The 20,839-nt window shown below is 43.8% G+C and overlaps 1 protein-coding gene across 1 annotated transcript; it reads right to left on the bottom strand.

Annotated features, from left to right (window-relative positions):
- Positions 1 to 446: 446 nt before the first annotated feature.
- onecut3a (one cut homeobox 3a) lies at positions 447 to 20,036 on the bottom strand. The gene is made up of 2 exons (XM_031318417.2): positions 18,690 to 20,036; positions 447 to 3,698 (listed from the first exon to the last, which is right to left on the bottom strand). Exons 1-2 carry the CDS (start codon positions 19,720 to 19,722, stop codon positions 3,406 to 3,408), a joined length of 1,326 nt encoding a protein of 441 aa, XP_031174277.1. The 5' UTR covers positions 19,723 to 20,036; the 3' UTR covers positions 447 to 3,405.
- Between the last annotated feature and the right edge of the window lie 803 nt (positions 20,037 to 20,839).

The raw sequence follows: 20,839 nt of genomic DNA, 5'->3' as shown, positions 1-20,839 counted from the left end.
AGTGTATAGAAAATGTTTTATAGACTTTCTACATGATAAAGTGCTTGTATTCTAGTGTATCAAGATGGAAAGTCAATATGCGAGAAAATGCTGACACAGCCCCCACTCTGTGTCCCTCTCTTCTGCCCCCCCCTTCTGTCCATCCAATTATGGGTGTGTTGTCTTGAATGTGAGTGCATGTTTGTAAATGGGTGTGCAGCTATATGCACCTGTGTGTGTGTGTGTGTGTGTGTGTGTGTGTGTGTGTGTGTCCAGTGCAGTCCCACCCGTGGTTGAAGGGAAAAGGCACTCAACTCTATCTGCAAGGCAGCCACCTCCTCCTATGTGGCCCGATGCAGTCTGACTGCGCTGTTTGTGTGTGTGTGTGTGTATGTGTGTGTGTGTGTGTGAGATATCAGTGTGTCTGACAGTTTTGAGCAAAGAGGGGGGGGCTTTTTTGTTGTTTGTTTTTTTGGTTTGTGTCCCCCTAGGCAGTTTGGGACCGGTAGGCTGCAGTATCTTTGGTATTAGTGGCGGTTTCACAAACCACTCAGCTTAGTGAGGTAGCCACATTGGTTCTCACTACAAACAAATGTCATTTTGTCAGCCTAACATCTAGAGCTGAATCTAGCTATTCACCTATGCTCACTGAACTGTATACCACAAATCGATTTTAGCTCATCATCCTTTGGCGACGTAAACTCACTGCTTACAGCAACGTGAAGTTAGTCAGTACCTCTCAATCAGCTCCTCTGCAATCACCATCTCTTATCTAATCTGCACCGCTAATCTGACTACATTGTTAGAAATGCTACAGTTGCATCTTAAGACCATACAGATAACAATTGAGTCCCGAGCATTACCCCCACCCGCCCTCTAATAAAACACAATTAATCAGCCAGGACATTTGGAGGTCTTGTTTTGTCCCCCTCCATTTTACCCCAGTCTTTGGGCTCAGCTTAAAGAGGGCTGAGGGTACCACAGTTCTGACATTAAAATGCCAAAAGAGAGAGAGCATCCATCATTTATTCTTCTCTTCAGCAGCTCCCTGTTTTTCTTTTTCTTCTCTGTCACGGTAAATGTCTCTTCCGAGTCTATATTCACATAGAATGCAAAAAAAAAAAAAGTCCTTTATTGGCCTCGATCCTTGCATCCCTCTTCTTTTCCTTTTAAAAAGTCCTTCCTTTTTTGTTTTTGATTTATCAACAAGGTGCCTTACTTATGCACAACAGAGCACAATAGTAACAAGAAATAGAAACTTTGTGTCTATGGTACTAATTAAATACCCGCATCAATATAGAGAGGAAGAGAGAAAGAGAGGGGGGTTAGAGGGACAGAGGAGGTAGAGAACCAAAGATAGAATGAGAGATTTTTCTTCTGCTTCAAAAATGTGTCCAGTTATGTGTTGGAGACATTTTCTTTTGTATTTGAAACACATACTGTATGTGTGGTATCTTTGTCATTTGAGGTTTGGTTATTGTATGCCTTAAAATCTGATTCTTTTTTTTCATTTTTTTACTAAAAAAGTATATTTTAATTCAGATAAAAGCTGATTGTTGGCTACTATGGCACACACCGCCCGTCATCAGTGGGGCACACTGTAGCTGTGTGTGAACCCTAGTACCATATTCTCTGATTCGCATTAAGGCAGTAAGCATTGGCACTAATTATTGTAGCATTTTGACAGCTGAGTGTGGTGGTTAGCTTTGGGTTAGCTACTGATAACCCTTGTGTGGGAATAACCAGGAGATTTGGTTTGAATCACATCTGTTGAGAGCATATTTTTGCAAACAGATGGGATGGAAGAATGATTTGACAAAATATGAAGCCTCCCAAAATAATATAAATTAAAACTCCACTACACCTCACATGTGTCTGTCTCAGTAAGCCTTTCTGTTACTTTTTACTCTGTTGTACTTTTCTATCCCGTCTTTGTGTAATTTTTGCACTTGTATTTTGTGGATTCTTGAAGATTTGGATTGGCTAAATAAATCCCTGCCTTTGCTAAATCCCTGCGTTTTCAGCATTTAGTTTAACCATCCCCCTCTTTCGGCCTCACCGGTGCTGGTTGGATGAGGAACAACAATAGGATAATGGTTAGCTATTGATCTGCCTTCAAAGAGCTGTGAGGGCCTGAATGTGTTGTGCCATGACTTCTCCTCAGCATCTAGTGGCTCTTCCCTCCCTCTCCTCCACTCTGAGCCCTATTGCTCTGTTGGATACAGGTCTCTGCTATCGACAGCAGGGGGCACTGTTGTTCTGCCAGCACAGGCGGGACCTGGGAGGGAGAGGTGTGCTGCTTCTGCTGCTGTTATGAGGCCGTTGTGTCCCCATCTCCAGTGGGTTCCATGTGCTCCTCTTACATTCTGCTTTTCATATGCAGCTGTAATGTAGTTGGCTGGATGCCCGAGCGTGTTGTTGTCGCTTGGTTTTCAGTTATTGATCAGAGGAAAAGCTCCCAGCAGAACAAAGAGCATGTCCAGACATCTCACCCGCCTCTCCTGTTGGTCAGAGAAACACAGACTCTAGGCTCAGGCATGAGTAACAATGCCACGTCTCCCTACAGGCCTCCAACATCTGTGCAAAAAATATAGACCTGGGCCTGGAAGACCTGAGTATCTACTGCCGAGCATCTTGAGTTTCACCTTCAGGAGGGGTCAAGGCCCCGCTCTCTCTGTCTGCATCGATTCATTTTTCAATTCATTAGTTTGCTGTATGATCAGGCTGAGCTGCTCTCTGAAATGGCTGGCCATCAGGGAATACCTTTGGTCGAGGAATGAAGGAGACTACAGGAGGAGGGGGGAGGTAGAGGCGGAGAATTGGAAAGCCTTGTTGTTTTTTTCATAGGCTGCGTTGTTTTCTTTATGACGGCCTTGTGTGAGCAGGATGGGGCTTGGATAATAAGGCTATGTGCTGTTCTGTTGTCAGATTTATTGCCGTTCTTTCGCCCTTGTTGCTTCCGTGTGCCGGCGTAGAGGGGATGAAAGAGAGACTAAAGAGGCAGACACAAAGGAGGTAAGTCGGAAGAAAATCAAAATCAGTGGCTACTTGGGTGGTGGAAGGAGGCTGGCAATATGTCTGATACCGTCCAAAAAAAAAACAACTCTTTGGTGTCTCTTTACTTTGTCAGATGTCTTAAAAATGTTCTTTCAAAAAAGACAGAATCAATGATTGTCCTTATGTGAGTAATGCAGAGTGGACCTGACTTCACAATTCACCTTTTAGATTATGCTTGTTTCAGGTGAGAGCTTGAAATCCTGACTGACAAAAAAGATGATTGCATGGCACAAAGGATTTTTTGGGCAGAGGACACATTCAGACGGCCCAGGCCAGGTAGGGTTGTTATAGACAGGTTTCACAGCCAATTTTCCATGTTGCCTGTTGTTCCAACCAGTTCCCCGGCCCTCTGAAGGTCCTCTCCTCCTCTCAGGCCTTGGAGAAGGTGGTGGCAGATGTGCCTGGCTGCCCGGGGCTGGCACCATGGTCATCGTGCCAGCGGTCCACGCAGCGGCGGCGCGCATTCATAAAAAAGTTGCTGACGGTGCTGAGCTCCAGGCCGAGCTGCTGGGAGATGGTGATCTGCATTTCCTTGGATGGACGCTTGTTCTCCTTGAAGATGGCGATGAGTGTGCGCCGCTGCAGGTCAGTGAAGACCAAACGCTGTTTCTTGGGCGTCGTGTTGCGGTCCTTGTGTTGCTCCTGTTCTTTGCGCTTGCAGGCTTGGTGTGGATGGCAGCGGTGGGAGGGATGGGGATGAGAGTGGGAGGCAAAGAGGGGAAAGAGAACACAAATCAAGGTAAATATACAAAAGTGATTATTTTCATGATCAGATGGCAAAAACAGAAGGTGGAGGGAAGTAAAGTAACTAAATGTATCATAAGACAATACTTAAACACATAAAAAATAGTTTATACATCAGTAGAGATTCTACAGCTCCATCTCTATTGCCGTATTAAAGTTGATTTAAAGCTAATCCATGCCTCCTGCCCAGTGGGAATATTCCTTCCATCCTGCAGAGTGCAGACAGGGAGCCAGCCTGCGGTGAGAGAAAGATGGGGTGAGGAGGGGGTGGGGGGATTGGTACTGGCTGTTGCCTGCTAGCTGGAGACACTGCTGTTTGATTCAATATTAATGCAGTTTGAGTCGCAATGGGGGACTGAGTGACTGTTGCACAAAAGTAAGCAGTTTGTGTGCAAGTGTGTGTGGGGAAATGAGCGATAGAGGAGGGGCAGACGCAGGCAAAGAAAAGGTTGGAGAGAAAAGAACAGAAAAGGTGGAGGAGTAAGACAAAGTGTGTGTGTGTGTGTGTGTGTGTGTGTGTGTGTGTGTGTGTGTGTATAAGAGCTAAAGAGAGGAGCTGAGAAGAGGAGGGAGGGGCAACGAGTGAAGGAGAAAGAGAGATATTGACCGACTTTGCTGTAGGAATTGGGGGGTTCTCTGTAGGGACTGAGGTCAGAATCCCCCCAGCAGGTCTACAGTCTGCTACTTCAAACAGAGCCCACTGGAGCCCACTCTATTGAGCTCTGAGAGGGTATTTATAACCCACCCACCCCCCCTCCCCAAACACAAATACTCGAGAGGTGCATGTACCGGCTGCTATGAGCCCCCTTCCCATACACAGAGCAATTTTCAAAAGAAAACTCTCTCACATTTGGGAGGGGGGTGGTGGGGTTGTAGGCAGCGAACACAGAATGTAATAGTTAATAGAATGTTGCATTGTGGGTAAGTGTGTTGTAACTCAAAGAATTCGTAGGAGACGGGTGGAAAGCAGCAGACAGGTGCAGGGTAAAAAGGCAGAAACAGCGCCCAGAGTGTGTGTGTGTGTGTGTGTGTGTGTGTGTGTGTGTGTGTGTGTGTGTGTGTGTGTGTGTGTGGTTAAGGCTCCACCTCTGCAGCCACATGTTCCCCTGCGGATTGAGGATTGAATCCTGCCAGAACGGACTGTGTGTCCCTCTCAGCTTCCCTACTGTCTCAATAAAATGCGAGCAAATTGGAGAGAGAAAGATGCCATCCCTGTGTGGTCTCCACCTGCTGCCATTGGTATTGTCTGATACTTTCATACTCGCCTTCAATAATGTCTTACTCTCATGCTGTGTCTGTGTGTGTGTGTGTGTGTGTGTGTGTGTGTGTGTGTGTGTGTGTGTGTGTGTGTGTGTGTGTGTGTGTGTGTGTGTGTGTGTGTGTCTTGATGCATTTAAGGACAGAATTTTTTCTCTCTGTGTGTATGTGTGTGTTTGGAGGGGAGGCTGTGATTATGCTGAAGTGGCTGGAGCCAAGCAGTGGCGCTGTGTGTCTAATTACAGTGGAACAGAGCCCATTGATCAGCCATTGCAGTCCAATCTGTTTACTACAGATGTCTAACCTGCACACGAGCCCATCCATCATATTCATATTTCACATCAACACTGAAGCTACAGTATATACATCACACACATGCTAATGTGCCACACACAAATTTTTCTTAATGCATGCTTGTACGTACAGAATGTATATCATCATATATTTTTGATTTATTATCGGGTTAAGAGTATTCATGATGAAGAGGAGAAGGATGAATTCTGTCATTTGGAGTTGAGCTGAAATATTCACATTGTCTCAGTGAGTTATAGTAAGTCTCAGTAGATGCTACAGGACGAGCAGGACAGGCCATTAAAGCTGCGAAGAGTCACAAAGATTTAGTTAGGGAATCGTGGACACTGATAATGCCTGCTTTCACTACAACGATAATAACGTTAAGGACTTTATAACCCTGAACATGCATGTCTTCAAGTGACACGAACCTACCAAGCAAGATATTATCCAACATTTTCAGGGAGAAGCGTTTGCAAGCCGACTCATATGATGGATTTATTAGATAATATATGTATTTGTTATTCACCAATATGACAACATCATCTTTGAAAACACATTCTGGTCTGAGTCCACCACAAAGAAATGTTTGTAATTAGTTTTATTTTTAAAGTTTACTCTGGTAATATTTTTTTTAAGCATTCAAAGGTAAGGTAAGGTTTTATCAAATGTATGTTTCTAAAATATATAGTGTGAATTGTTATGATCATCAAACTACTAATAAACCAGACACTGACTATAATATAGTCACACACACACACACACACACACACACACACACACACACACACACACATATATATATATATATATATATATATATATATATATATATATATATATATATAATGCAGCCAATATAATGTGTTCAATCATGTTTTCCAGTTAACCTTGCCAGTGTCAGAAGAGATTAAATTGAACCAGAAATTAAAGCCTCTGAGGTCACATAGTTTTCCTCAGTGGTGGAAATCCATCCCAGCACCTAACTGCAGTTTAATTGAAAGTTTATAATGAGGTATTCCAAAGCAAAACTAATACACACTCTAGTTTAACTGGTAACCAATGCAGTATATTAAGCTGACGTACAACAGAACATCTGCATCCATGAACCAAAACCAGCTGAGCAACAAACACATGCTTTAGGTAGTAAAACTAAAATGGTTGGAATGTGCAGCCAGTTATTATTTATTTTTTTACCATTTCTTCAACAACAAAGCCAGTCTACCTCATTTTTAAACTGTAGAAAAATCTTGTTTACGTTTGCGAACAGGATTTTAGAAATGTCCACATGTGAGGATGCTCAGCTTGTTCCACATGTAGGGACTTGCACTGCAATAAGCTCCCCACAGGCCAAGGTGGATCTACCACTGCTACTCAGCAAAGACGTGCCATCCCCTCTGGCTACAACTTGTGTAGAAGAGGATTCGTTTCCCAGCAGGACAATGAGCCTAAACATGCAGTGAAATCTGTTTGAAGACCAGGGAGGAGCAGCAAGTGCTGATGTGCACTGCTTTGCCTCCACAGACACCAGACTTCAACATCACTGACCAGAGAGTGAACTGTGATTATTATAAAAGGTGAAAATCCATCTATCCATTAATTATATGTAACCGCTTATCCTATTCAGGGAGGGCTGGAACCAATGCCAGCTAAAAGGTACAATATTTTACATATTTTGAGAATTTTTTAGTTTTTGCAGATACATCTTTGTGAATAATTGTATAAATAATACATAATAGATATAATTTGATTACAAATTGTGTATTAGTATATAGTAACAGCATTTTTTTACATTGGGACTTTGCTTTTAGAATAACTTCCTCTGGAGCAATACAGTTAATATTATCAACTGTAGATTTATTACAATAAATTTATTACTATCCCAATATTTAAGTCCACACTGATGGTCCATTTATATTATGCAGCTTCCTGTTGGTCTGAATACCTTAACTTCCCTCCAGTGCATGGCTTTTTTTCTTCTGTGATTTGTCCAGACGTGTGACCTTGCACAGGTATGCGTGTAATTACACACACAAACACACACACACACACACACACACACACACACACACACACACACACATACACTTACACCATATACCTGAAAATGTGTTTGATTTGGGATGTTTTCTTATCGTAAATACACTTTTTTTTCTTGTAATGACAATGAATCAAAGGAGTTTAATTTACTTATTCTATACTTGCCACTGTACATTTACGTGTCATGAATAGTCTAAATTTGACTTCTTTTGTCTTTTCGGGCAGTAAAATCAACATGGATCTATCTAATAACAGAAAGGGAATTCTTTCAAAATCTATTAATGGACAGTTTTAAGAAGTCATGAAATCTGGGGGGTAAATTTGGACACGTACTACTGGTCAGTATTTTTGTTTACATCTTTTAGGACTTTATTCTCTTTAAATTCCCAGAGGTTAAGATTAAAGAGACACAAATCTGATATTTTAGTGTGAAAGAAGCACATAATAAGTGAGCGATGGGAGGGGCGTCTCTCTGTTAATGTGCCTCCACAACAAGCTCAGACAGTCCCAGCTTCTCTCTCCACATCTTTCCACCGCCGAGTCACGTCCACCTCATCGACCGCTTGCTTTATGCCGCGCCGGTCGGCAGGTGTCGCTCTCGCCGTGGCCCAGGCTGCACGGGGCGCCATAGTGCGCTGCCTTTGCTACAGGCGCTGGATTTAGTAATCAATACCGATCGATCGGTGAGGAAGGGGGCCCTGATTACTGAACCAAGCTCGGCGTAGAAAAGAAAAAAAAATCGATCATTGCAGCTTTTAGAGCTACAGTAGGCACCGAGCAGAGAGACGGACATAAACTCATGCACAAAGAGCAGCCGGACAAGAGCAGAAATCCTGGTTTGGCGTTGAGTGTTTTCTAAGTTGTACACCCTGCTGCTACACTGGCACAGAGAAATGTGATTTCTATTACTGCTATATGGAGCTGTGAACAGGAGCTGACCTACTTTGAATGGATCCCCTCAGGCTCCTCACAAACATACAAAGTCTGATTCACAAAGACCTGGGTTTCAATGTTTAGGTGCATGTTTAGTTTTACATTTTATTTAGGCCTACTACAATATTATTGTTCTATTATATGCCATGAATACAAAGCAGAAGCTCCGTTTATCCCCATGAATGTGAATTCAAGGGCCTTTTACATCGACTCGAGGGCCACGCAGTCTTTTCTCTTAAACTCTCAAATTCCTTAATGAGTGATTTTTTTTTCTTCTACTCATTCCTTTCTGCTCGGATGGAAACGGCTATGACTTAGGACCATTTCTTTTCCACTGATGACATTAATATTCTTTGCTTCACGACAAACCAAGCGAGGTTAAGAGAAAGGCCCTGGGTGTTCAATATGGATCGATAGATTCGTGAATAATTCGTGTGTGAAATTCAGTTCGTCCAATTAATTATGCCTCGGAGGAGGGGAGCGGGCCCGGAGAGGAGATTCATGAAGGGGTGGAGACACGAAAATACACAGAAGGAAGGAAGGAAGCGTGATGGTCCAGCTTTCTTTGTGGACTAAAATCAGAGATGGGCTGGAGCGGAAGATGAGTAAACGATCATCACCTGTTCTGCCTGCATATGTTTACAGCAGTCTCAGGCCTCCTCTGTTCCTGCAGATGTGAGTCCATCTTCAGCATTAATCATTTATTGATCACCACTGCCCTTCCTGCTTATAATGAGAAAGTCAAACGGCCTAATATTATGCCTATAGTGTTTTATGAAACCATGATTACACATCTGCATCTAAAATGATTCTCTTTGGTTACCATGCCTCCAATCCTGCTGCGATCCCTGTATAACCACACGAGATCAACATCTGCTGATTTAATTAATTTACCATTAAGCATGTTCACCGGTTACGGTTCGGCGCGTGTATACGCACACGCGCGCACACACACACACACACACACACACACACACACACACACACTCTGCATCCCGTTTATTGTTGGAAGGCAATCCTGTCCTCACTAATAACCTATGCAGGATCAGTTTGCTTGTAGTTGCACTCTACTCCGGAATATAAGAAGCATGATTGGGCAATTTGATGTTTAGGCTTTAGTCTATTTATTAAGTAACGTCTCTGCTGTTTCGCATGGGCTGTTGCCTTAAAGATTGATGTATACCCGCACGGCCCTCTCTGTATGGCATTTATTTCATTCTGCATGTGCTGCAGGGGCAATGCCAAGCTCTCTCTCTCTCTCTCTCTCTCTCTCTCTCTCTCTCTCTCTCTCTCTCTCTCTCTCTCTCTCTCTCTCTCTCTCTCTCTCGCGCCAGGCCAAAACACTTCCAGCTCAATACCCCTTAATGTAATGAGTGAGAATTGGTGTTAATATACTGATAAAGCGGCACAATTTGTTTGTTTGTGTTCTCTAGCGACTCAGCTGCGAGGCATTCCTTCTCCAGTATTTCAATAACACTCAACTTGAACTCAGTTACACCTTCGCCCACATCCCACCTCAGTCGTCCAGCTGCCTGCATGCCTGCAACATTTTACTTTTACCTCTTAGATTTGCTCTATCATCTATCACAACCAGCATGCATGCACTGGGCTGATTTGAAAATATAGGCTGTATGGTAAATTTGATGGTCAGTTTGAGATGCACAAATGCATCTGAGAAATATAATTTTAGTCAGCTCTGTTTTCACACCAACGTGTTATTAGCAACCCAGTGGTAAAACCTAAGAAAAAAATTCAATAATCAGTACAGGCTGCTGCCTGCGATGAGCACGCTCCTTATGAGGTTTTAGATAATTAAATGCACTCAGCCATTTAAGCGCATGATTGAGAGAAACCGTATGACTGAATTTTCACCTGCATTATTATTATTTTTTGCCAGTTTAATAGCAGCCTTTGGTCCGCATGTGCCATTTATTTGTATGAGTGCCTCCATTGTTAGAGTGATACTCGTATCTGCGATTATCATTGATTTAATTCATAATTGCTTTGACCAGTTATGCGTGGTAATGATCATGACGCTTTATTTTGTAGAGACAGGCAGACCTACTACGGTTTAATTTCCCACAAACAGGTGTCTCTGTGTGTGTGTGTGTGTGTGTGTGTGTGTGTGTGTGTGTGTGTGTGTGTGTGTGTGTGTGTGTGTGTGTGTGTGTGTGTGTGTGTGTAATTTATGAATGCATTAGGAGCTTCTTTACGTTGAGGAATTTAGACGAATTATGCTTGAATTGAATCCTGATTGTGAAATTTGGGACCAGTGTTTAAAAAATAAAAATGGGCTTTCTTACTCACATATTACTTTAAAAAATAGTTAATACATATTTAACTGCTTTAAAATTCAGACTTAGTTAACCCCATAAACAATTAATTACAATGCATTAACTGTGAGGGGTCTCTTTTGGATGTGGTGTGGGTGAGCGGCGGCTCTGTGGCCGGGGTAGAGAGGCTCTGTGGCCGGGGTAGAGAGGCTCTGTGGCCGGGGTGGAGAGGCTCTGTGGCCGGGGTAGAGAGGCTCTGTGGCCGGGGTAGAGAGGCTCTGTGGCCGGGGTGGAGAGGCTCTGTGGCCGGGGTGGAGAGGCTCTGTGGCCGGTCAATAGACCCGCACGTCTGGGTCTTCATGCGGATGGGAAACCGTGTGCTAGGACTTAAACTCCCTTTACGCTCCTTTTTTATTTGCTGTATAGAGAGTTTACACGCCTTTTAAAGCTGCGTAAATCTGTCAGAGGCTCATTTATAGTGAAACACAAAGAAAACAGATGTGAGGAGGAAAATGAGCCTAAACTAGGCCTAATGGACTTTTTTTTTTTCTTGTGAGGATGCCTCTCGGTTGAATTAGGTTAAAGTCTGCCATCTTCTATATGTACACCACTAATGTCGAGTTGTACATATTTAGAAAAGTTACAGCCCAGGATTTCTCGAAATATGTTTTTATTCTCCAAATGGCAGCTGTCACTCTTGTGTTAATTTCTTATTAGTCGCAGGAGAATCAGCAAACTGATCCGCAGTCAGATGATACTGTTTACTCTCCACGGGGAGACAGACAGGTTTTCAATACGCAGGAATTTTCGAGATTCAATTCAATACACTTCTCACTCAATCATGAGAAGACAGAGTCAACAGAAATATTTCTACACCGACCCTTATTACGGTGACCTAATTGCATTTATATACAGTATTTTCCCACAACGCTAAACAAAGTATATTAGATTGAAATAAATAAAATGTGTAGCACTTTAGTCTCTTTATATGGTTCATTTTTATTAGGGTTTATTGGCTATATAATGTTTAATTTCCCAAAGCTTAATTTGTTGCCTTTTGATAATTAAATTTGTTTAAAAAGTGTATAATTCCTCTGAGAATTTAGCCTATTTATTTATTTCAGCACAGTCCAAAATCATTTTAATAATTAATTCTGTGTACAGCAATTCCAACCACTAATGAAAACAGATGGGGTAAAATAATAATAGTAGGAAAAACAAGCATTACAATGTAGACTAAATAATAATAATTTTAGAGTTTATATTTAGTCTATACATTATCAAGGCTGCAGTCTGTTCATCTGTAATACATTTTTGTCTGTCAAAAGAAAAATGTTGCAATCAACACACACACGCACACACAAACACACACACACACACACACACACACACACACACACACACACATGCACACACGCATACACCTTTCAGAAACCCTGAAAAACTAACTGAAGAAACAAAAGTCAGCGTTTTCATATCGGCTCAGTAAAGCAACAAATTAAACAAATTATTAACTTCAGAATAACCCGAAGCCTGTTCGTTATATTTAATAAAATAAAGGCTATATGCGCCGACATCGATTCATTCATCAATTGATTTCACAGTCGTTTTGTTCCTTTGTTGATCTTTATGGGGTTGCCCAACCGGAGTTTCGGGTTGCATCTGTGGGTACGATAAGCTGTGTGCGCGCGTGTGCGCGCGCGCGCGCGCGTGTGTTTTTGCGGTTTTGTTGAGATCGACCCTGCAGAAAGACTTACAGAGGTTCAGTGCAAACCATCTGCTGGCTCTCGTCAGCAGGAACATTTGAACATTTCTGTCTTTGCTGTTTTATTTTTACACTCAGGCGGAGATGAATCATGCAATATATAAAGAGACTAAACGATTGTTTTACAGACTACAAACATGTCCGTTTTAACATATTTAATCATGCACTGGCTCTTAAAATCTTATTTGTCCTTCAACGAATGAACCAGTTCAAGAGACGATTTTATTAGATATAAGGAAAATATAAGCTATGTATTCTTCTTTATCACCCCAAAACATTGCCACTTCTTTCGTTTTCCAAATTAAAACATGTTTACAGTGTTCAATTCGGATACAGTGTGTGCCTTCACTTGTCTTTAATTGCATGGACAATGTCCTTGCCTTGTGTTCTTAAGCTGCGCATTAAAAAAGCCATTATGGGGCCTTTAATAACCGATGGCCTGTCAGGGCGTCAGATAAAGTGTGCGGACACCCAACTGCCTCACTTCAGCGCGCGCTGGACCAACACGGAGTAATCCGTTACTTATTCCCCAACGCTCTTGATATGAAGTACCAGCCTCCTCTCTGTGGGAGCAGCGAAATCTGACACGTTACATCAGCAAAAATCATACAACCACAGTTATTTGCTCAGTAAGAATCAAATCTGAGGGGAAGAAGGTGGGATCATCAGGCTAGTGTTTAGATAAAACAAACAGGTTAGATAAAGTGGAAAATGTTACCTTTATACTAACTCTGTTGACCTTTTTGTAACTGGGAAATTATTCAAAGCACACTGTGAGTGAAATGAAAGACAGTACTACTTGAGTGCAGGCGCGCCGCACGCACGGAGCAGACTCAGTTTTGGGGCATCCCGGCGTTACATAACAACGCGCTGAGTTCCATCGACACAATGCTGATGTGCTCTGGTCAAGATTTTAATTGCACAACAGCCTGCTCTTTGGAACCGCCACTTGCTTTGGCTCTTATGTAAACCACTGCAGATTGTGGCTGGTCAAAAGCCACAGATTTGTATCTTCATCTTCGCGCACAGATCAACACCGTGTTTACCCGACATGTGACTCCAGAGGGCAAGGACATAAATATTGAGATTTAATTATGATTTTCTTAGGTTTGGGCCCTTTGTATATTTGCCTGAAAAAAAGGGGAGGGGCGCACGCGGTGCCATTAACCCTATGATGCTTGCCTCGTGCATTCAGTCGACTCTGCCAGCAATTTGATTTAAAGGTCATTCTCTCCTATCGATCCGGTTTGGCGAGGGGGCGACGGAGTAGCGTAGGAATTGATCATCTGAAAAAGAAGAGACGATCTTCGAGACTGTACAGAGTCCAGACCTCTGCTGCATTTATAATTGCTATATGCACGCCCCTCCCGTGTGAATTGGAAAGAGGTGTGTATGTGTGTGTGTGTGTGTGTGTGTGTGGGGGGGGGGGGGGGGGATTAACATACTCCTGCGTCTGTTAATCTGATTTCTATTAAAATTAGATTATTTGAATAATAAGGTCGACTTGGTCAGAACAGTGTGTGCGGGATGTGTAATGAGCGAAAAGAGATTACACGACTGTGAACTTTAAATCGTCTGGTGCTGCTAATCCGCCTCTATCACAGACATAGAGCTTGGCTACTTACCCTCTCAAAATTAAAAGTCAGCATTTCACTGTTTTGACCAGAGCATGAGGCGAGGTGTGCAGCAGGCCAGCGTGAGAGCGTGCGTGTATTAGTCATTCTGTTGTATGTTGTGAAGGGTGAGCTGTTAATGGGAGAAATGGTGTTGCATGGTTGAGATGGAGGAGGTTGCATGGCTGCATGGCGCAGCTCCAGAGATGGAAAGCAGAGGCCGGGGGATGGAAATCGATACAGATTCAGGGCTCGCCAGATCGGCCTTAACAATGTGGCGCAGACGCACTCTACATCCCGATCACATACACAGAGGAGAGAAGAAACGGGGAGGCGACACATATGCATGCTGTAGCTGGTGCTATGATATTGTTCTGTGTGAAAAACCTTACAGGAAGCCGTAGCCTAGTTGCAGTCATCTAAATAAACACACACAATCCTATTTTAGGGTAAGTGATTTTCTTCAACCCCCCTATTCCTATAGTACTTCCCACGATGCATTCAATTATGAATATTCATATCAGCCTACGACATGAAGATTTATGCAAATGTAAACTTAGATGAATTGACTTTCCCCTCCACAGCATGCAGCCAGCCTCCTCATCGCCGGGCTGCAGATAATGATGCAAGGCGTGAGATGTCATTTCATCTGGTATGAGCTACACTGAACCCGGGATTTAAACAAAATAGCCTCGAGGTATAACCTCAAGAAAATGACTGTTGCTCTCCCACCACAGGATTTCAAAGGCGATGCTTGTAAATGCATGTCTCAGTACTTACAGCACACGTTGATGTGCTTAACGAACAACGAGGCTCTGAAACCGCAGCTGCACTGTTTATCCCCCCTATCTTCCCCTCACACATCAATTATTAAAGTACCAATCGATCATTTCGCAGGCTAACATCAAGCCATCTCTTCAAGAAAAAAAATCCTGTTTCAGATTAACCCGCATCAATCACATCTTAATGCCCTATCCAATTAAACCCATTATCCCGGTTTAAATGACCCAAAAGAAGCGCCACTCCGGACTATTTGTGTTGCTTTTGGATATTTTGGTGAGCATCCCAAAAACAAAGACGACCTCCAGTTTATATTCTGGAAAAAAAAAAGCTATGTGATTTAAATGGAAACCCCGGTAGGCTTCGTGTTGGACTGGAAAGTATAGGGAATAGGGTGAGGGTGGTGTGATTGACGCGATTGTGGATGGTAATATTGATCGATGGGTGGAAGCTGTTGGATGAAATAATGGTGTTTAGGGCCTACAAGAATGCTATTAACTATGTATTGGTAAAACTCCACTTCACCACCTTGAACTGTCCTCAAAACAGAAAGGATATCCTGCAGTTCAGTGTGGATGGACGCTTATTTCAGCACTCTGGACAGCGCCTTGAAACCACCCGACCTGCAGGAATAAACTGTGTGCTTCCTCATAGGCTACTAAATGATTTGTAGGGAAATAAAAAGCAAGTTTGTAGCCTTTATTAGGTAACATACATACCCAGATAAATCAATTTCATTAGCAGAAAAGCATTAATTCATTCTTTCTTTCTGAAAAAGCCAAAAATGTATCTCATAGCCTGTAAGAAAGGCAACTGGTCAACTCAATAAAAATATATTTACCGAGCAGGGGGGCAGGGGGGTGGTGGTGGATAGGGATTGCTCCAGGATTAGGCCCGTGTAAACTGCGTGTAGTTCATTGAAACATGAATAGAGGCCTCCCACCCTCATTCTCAACAATGGTTTTCCTCCGTGGCCCGTGGGCCTTGACCTGCACACCCTGGCACGTGCTCCGGCCATTCAAATGTTAATAAAGCAACTGCGCTTTTTTATCGAGGGAGAGAGGCATTGGCATGCACCTCATCACTGTCACATGAAAAGAACGAAGGCGGAGGAGACCATATCTGGTACCAAAATTAGAAATAGGAACGCGCCATTTGTGGGGATATACCGGACGTTTGGTGATATAATTGAATACTTTTTGGGTTGTTAGGATTTCTGTCTGGAGAGACGTGTTATAAGCGCGAATACTACCCGAATGACCGTATAACCCAAACCCCACAGGACAAATGAGTGAGAGTGCATTACACACGACAAACAGAACATGATTACAAACAGCAAAGAAAAAGGTGTGCAGTAGCGTTTTTTTAACAGCTGTCCTCTTTCCCCCCTTTTCCGGCTCCCGCCTCCCCCCTCTGCTCCGGGGGAGAGACCAATGGGAGAGAGTGCTGAGGCGGGATAATTGATAGATGCACTGGCTATCCTTATCGATCAGGGCTGTATTGACCCGACCAAATACATTGAGATGGAGTGTGGAATTCAACACAGATGCAAAGACGAATTGTTTTTTATCGTTAATGCGATCTCTAAATGCCTCCCATACCCCACTTTGCCCTCGTCTTTCTCATGTGTGCAGCTTTACAATGAAGCTTCATATTTATATATACAGTGTAGTCGACGAATACATGTGCTTTGAGCTACTCGAAAAATAAAAGACATCCAAAGGTTAAAGCTTTTTACTGGGCCTCCATGGGTGTTATGGGTCTGCATATGAAGAACACAATAGGTGGGATGCCTGTGGCTTTTTGCCCTCGTTGCATTAGGAGATGTTGAGCGTGAAGGGCACACATTCCCCCCAAACAGGCCTATATCTCTGATCTGCTTTTCGTTTCAGGGGGTGGATTGTCATGTGTGTGTGCAGACACTGGAATTTTCACATTAGCTAAGCAGGGCAGCTGCATTGATTTGTGTGACTGTGATGAATTTGGAATAGTAATTTGAAATTATTGATTGATGTGGCCGAGCGAGTATGGCCCAGCCTCACTTTCAGCATCACAAAACCCCCCAACTCCCACTCCCAGCCCACATGCGCACCGAGGATAATGGTGATTTTAAATGCAATAAGTAAAATGTTGCTCCGTGCATTTACATACAAGTCATTTGTCATTTTGCCCAACTGTCTATTTCTTTGAGACCTTTTGTGAGTGCAGATTAATACAATGGACAAAAGGCGCACAAAAAGCTGCTCTTTCAAGACGGAAAAATAAACATATTTTGTGGATATGTATAAAAAATATATTAGAAAAAGAATTGTACCATCTATCACCACCGGATCAAATTAAGAGTGTAGCCCTAATTTCCATTCTACAACAAAATACGCACGCACGTACACACACGCCTTACACCTATGGGCTGCTCTGGCCCCGACCACAGTAAAATATGCAGGTGTGCACTCTCGCAGGACTGTGCCACTCCAACATGTCAATTGAATTGTGTGTGTGTATCCTGATGCCGGGTGTGGAAGATATAAAACCCTACAGCCCAATTAGCTTTAACAGCAGTGGCACTTAAAAAGACAATTGTGGAGTGTTTAAATCTTTATTTACCAGAACCCCACTAAATGCGCAAAGGAACAATTTACATGCCATTAAGTGCTTTTCAATAGCGCATTGACTGGAACTAAAATATGCCACTATATCTGCTTAATTAAACTGTTCGCTGAAATACGACACAGAAGAGCTGATTGACGTTTGGAAGACCAGAACGTCTAAACAGGGCCTTTACACAAACATCAATGAGAGGGGACCTCTCACTCACATCTCTGTTTTAGCCCCACTGCGACTCTCGTTTTCATTTACGTCCTGTTAATCAGGTGTTAAATGGTTTAATGGGGGCGGGAATGTGGGTTCAAATCACAGCGTTTAGTGTATAATCTTTGCGCAATAAAAATCAAAACGTTGGGTGAAAGAGATGAACCAGTCAGAGTTGGTCACAATTTGTCTCTTAACAGAAGGGATGTCCAGTTCTTTCTGTTATCATATCTCAATGAGCCCATACATATAATTTCACAACCCACAATAATCACAAATCGTCACTGCCAGAATGGCTAAGCACTGAACCAACTTTGGAGACGAGATATCCCAGCTTTCCATAGAGGAGACAGCAGGCCAGAGAAAGACTCGTCTGTTTGTGTCTCTGTCTTTTCAGATCCAAATCGATCATTTATCAGTGTGCTACTCTGAAAGGGGACGCCTGGACCTGAAATATTGATCCACAGGAGGTCATGCTCCCCCCGACTCTTTGGCCAGGCCTCAGACGATCCTTGTTTGCGACGACGCGTTTATTTGACAGAGGAGTGCCCGATTATTACATCAAGTTTGTTAGATACAAATGAGTCCAAAGTAAAACTGAGTATTTGAGTTGCAGGGATATCTGTGTGTATGTTTGATTTACCTTTAAACCCTAAAGTAATAGCTGCAAGATGTAATACATTTTCAGTCACATCCTGCTTTAGTTTCCTTTGTTTGGTCTCTCTTTCTGTGTGTTGTTTGCTGTGTGTGAGAGAGAATGACAGAGAGAAATGGAGTGAGACAGCGTAAGGGGGGATATGTGTATCCATGCTGTATCTGTGCGTAAAACCGCTGTATGTGCGTATCAACAAACACATCCGTGTAGACTAGGTTTGCACCTCGTCTGCTTTAGAGAGATGCGTCCTCTTTTGTTTATAACAGCACCAGTGTTGCATAGCGTCTGTTTATACTATCATGGATTGTAGCATCAATCAAAATATAGATTCCCCCAACATTTAACACCCAAACTGTCATGATGAAGTTTTACTCGATACAATCGACTAATAACTTCTAGTAATGTCTGTTTGAGCATCCATTGACAGTCTCGCCACATTGACTTCTAATTGATCCCTCCACATCACTCAGGTTGGGAGCTGTCTCCTCACTCACCTGCAAGCCTGAGCGCCGACATCCGCTGGAACTCGGGCTCCTGGAGCCACTTCCACATCCTCCTGAACGTCTCCCGGCCAGACTTGAGTTTACTCCACGGTTTAGGGTTCCGCAGCAGGTCAGACAGAGTTCCCTGGGACCGGCACAAGATCCTCTGAGCAAAGATGGCCTGGGGAATGCTGTAGCGTTTGAGCTCTGCTGTTATTCGTTGTGCCACCTCCTTGGTGTTTATCTCCTCCACCTGCCCTGACCCACCTCCCTGCCCGCCTCCCACCACCGTCTGCCTGTCTCGGTCTGACAGCATGGACCCGTTTGCCTGAGAGTGCGGATGGCTGTGATGGTGTATGCCGTTCAAGGATGTCATGAGCCCGGCCCCATGGCCCCCGAGACCCCGGGCCAGGTGCTCCTCGCCCCGGGACAGCATGTGGGACTCGAAGCCCCCCGAGGAGATCATCTTGTCGTTGGAGATGTGAGGTCCGTGACCATAGGCGCTGAGAGTCTGCTGGGAGCTGTGCAAAGACCCGAGACCGTTGGACAGGGGGGAAAGAGACTGCCCCATACCGGACATGTCTTTGGGGTAGTGGCCATAGAGGTTGCTCATGGAAGCGAGGCTTCGGTCGTCCCTCATCAGGGTGAAGCTGCCGCTGACATTCCCGGCTGCGAGTCGCTGGTGCGCCGGATGATGGTGAGCATGTGGGTGTGGATGGTGAAATTTCTCCGAGACGGTGGATATGGGGGGCAGGTGCTGCAGCGGCGTCAGCGTGGTGTAGGTGCTGCTCAGGCTCATCCCGGAGTCGCACGACATGGTCATCGCCGGATGCAGGGGGCCAGACAAAGCGTGGTCTGTGCGGTAGTCCCCTGCTCCCTCCAGTATCGAGGCCATGCTGGACACCATGGCTGACCGTCCGTGCGACACCAAGTTCCGATGCGACGCCGACGACTGGCGCGCGTGGGGGGAGTTCATTAAGTCGCTCGTTTGATGGGAGTGAGATACACCGTGCAGATTTCCAATGTTTTCCATTGTAAGCTCCATCGTTGAAAGGATCTTTATTTCCACCCCTCTCGCCGCTCTCTCGCTCTCTCCCCTCGCTTCTCTCCCTCTCTCGCTGTCGCTCTATCTCACACTCCTTTCCAATAAATTTTGAACGATTTCAAAGCCAAGCCATTGATTGTAGTTGCCTCTCTGCAGTCAATCCAGCATGGTTTTAAAAGATCGGGTCCCGGCCGCCACACAAACTGCGCCGCAAACCTCTGCTCAGTGCGTGAAGGTGTCTGCGCCTGCCTGGATTTCTTTCGCTCTAGAGCACCTTCAACTATACCCAAAGCGCTCTGCTTTCTGTGTGTATATTGACGCGCCCGTGCTCATGTTAAGAGATGAGACCGAGCCTGTGCGCATGTGCGCGCCCCCGTGGTGTATTCTCGCACTCGCGCACTCTGTCTGGGGCCAACCTGACGTCACTGGCCCCTATGTCATGGGTTGTTGTCATGTTGCACACTGAACCTCAAATTCCTGAAAAAGATTGCATTAGAAACTTGTGAAGATAAAACACAGAAGTGCAACCCTCTGCAGTGTGTGCAACATTTACACTCAGATGGATAAGAAGGACTCGCGCCTTGTTTTCTCTGATAAAACCCTTTGACACGGCGCCAGCAACACGCGTGATGCCTCTCTTAAAGGTTAAATATTAATTGACATGTGTCACATCGGGCCATGAGTGTAATGAGAAAACCACAAGTTATCTTTAAGAGGTCACAGCTCACAGCCTCTGCCTTTAGAATTGCATTTATTCAATTGAAGACGCATATCCTTTCTTGATGCCTACTGAAAGAATTGCTGTAGTAGGTATTTGTAATGATGTAAAAACAAATAATTTTAGAGTTTAAAACATGAGATTCACAGCTGTAAACTGGATGTCCTTTGACACGTTTAAATTATAACCAACTTCTTAATCAAATTACGTTTGTGTCTCTCTTTGCAGGCTACAATCCAAAAAGTAAATGGTCAAATGTTGCTGTCAGATGTCTCGACGTTAACTTTCACTCAATAACTTTTTTTTCCTTCAGCCAATGTTACTGAATATTTCTGTCGAGTTTTATTCCATCGTCGCCTCAGGCTTTGACCCCTTTCGCATCTTTGCTCCACGCAAATC

Source organism: Sander lucioperca, chromosome 11, assembly GCF_008315115.2.
Source record: "Sander lucioperca isolate FBNREF2018 chromosome 11, SLUC_FBN_1.2, whole genome shotgun sequence".
Taxonomy (NCBI): domain Eukaryota; kingdom Metazoa; phylum Chordata; class Actinopteri; order Perciformes; family Percidae; genus Sander; species Sander lucioperca.
This window is presented reverse-complemented; position numbering and strand designations above follow the sequence as displayed.

Bases quoted from the DNA above. Each gene is read 5' to 3' on its own strand.
- onecut3a (XM_031318417.2), bottom strand. From the start codon at position 19,722: ATGGAGCTTACAATGGAAAACATTGGAAATCTGCACGGTGTATCTCAC. The intron at 3,699-18,689 runs GTGAGTGAGGAG...ATCCACACCAAG, and splicing joins GTCGGCGCTCAGGCTTGCAG to CCTGCAAGCGCAAAGAACAG.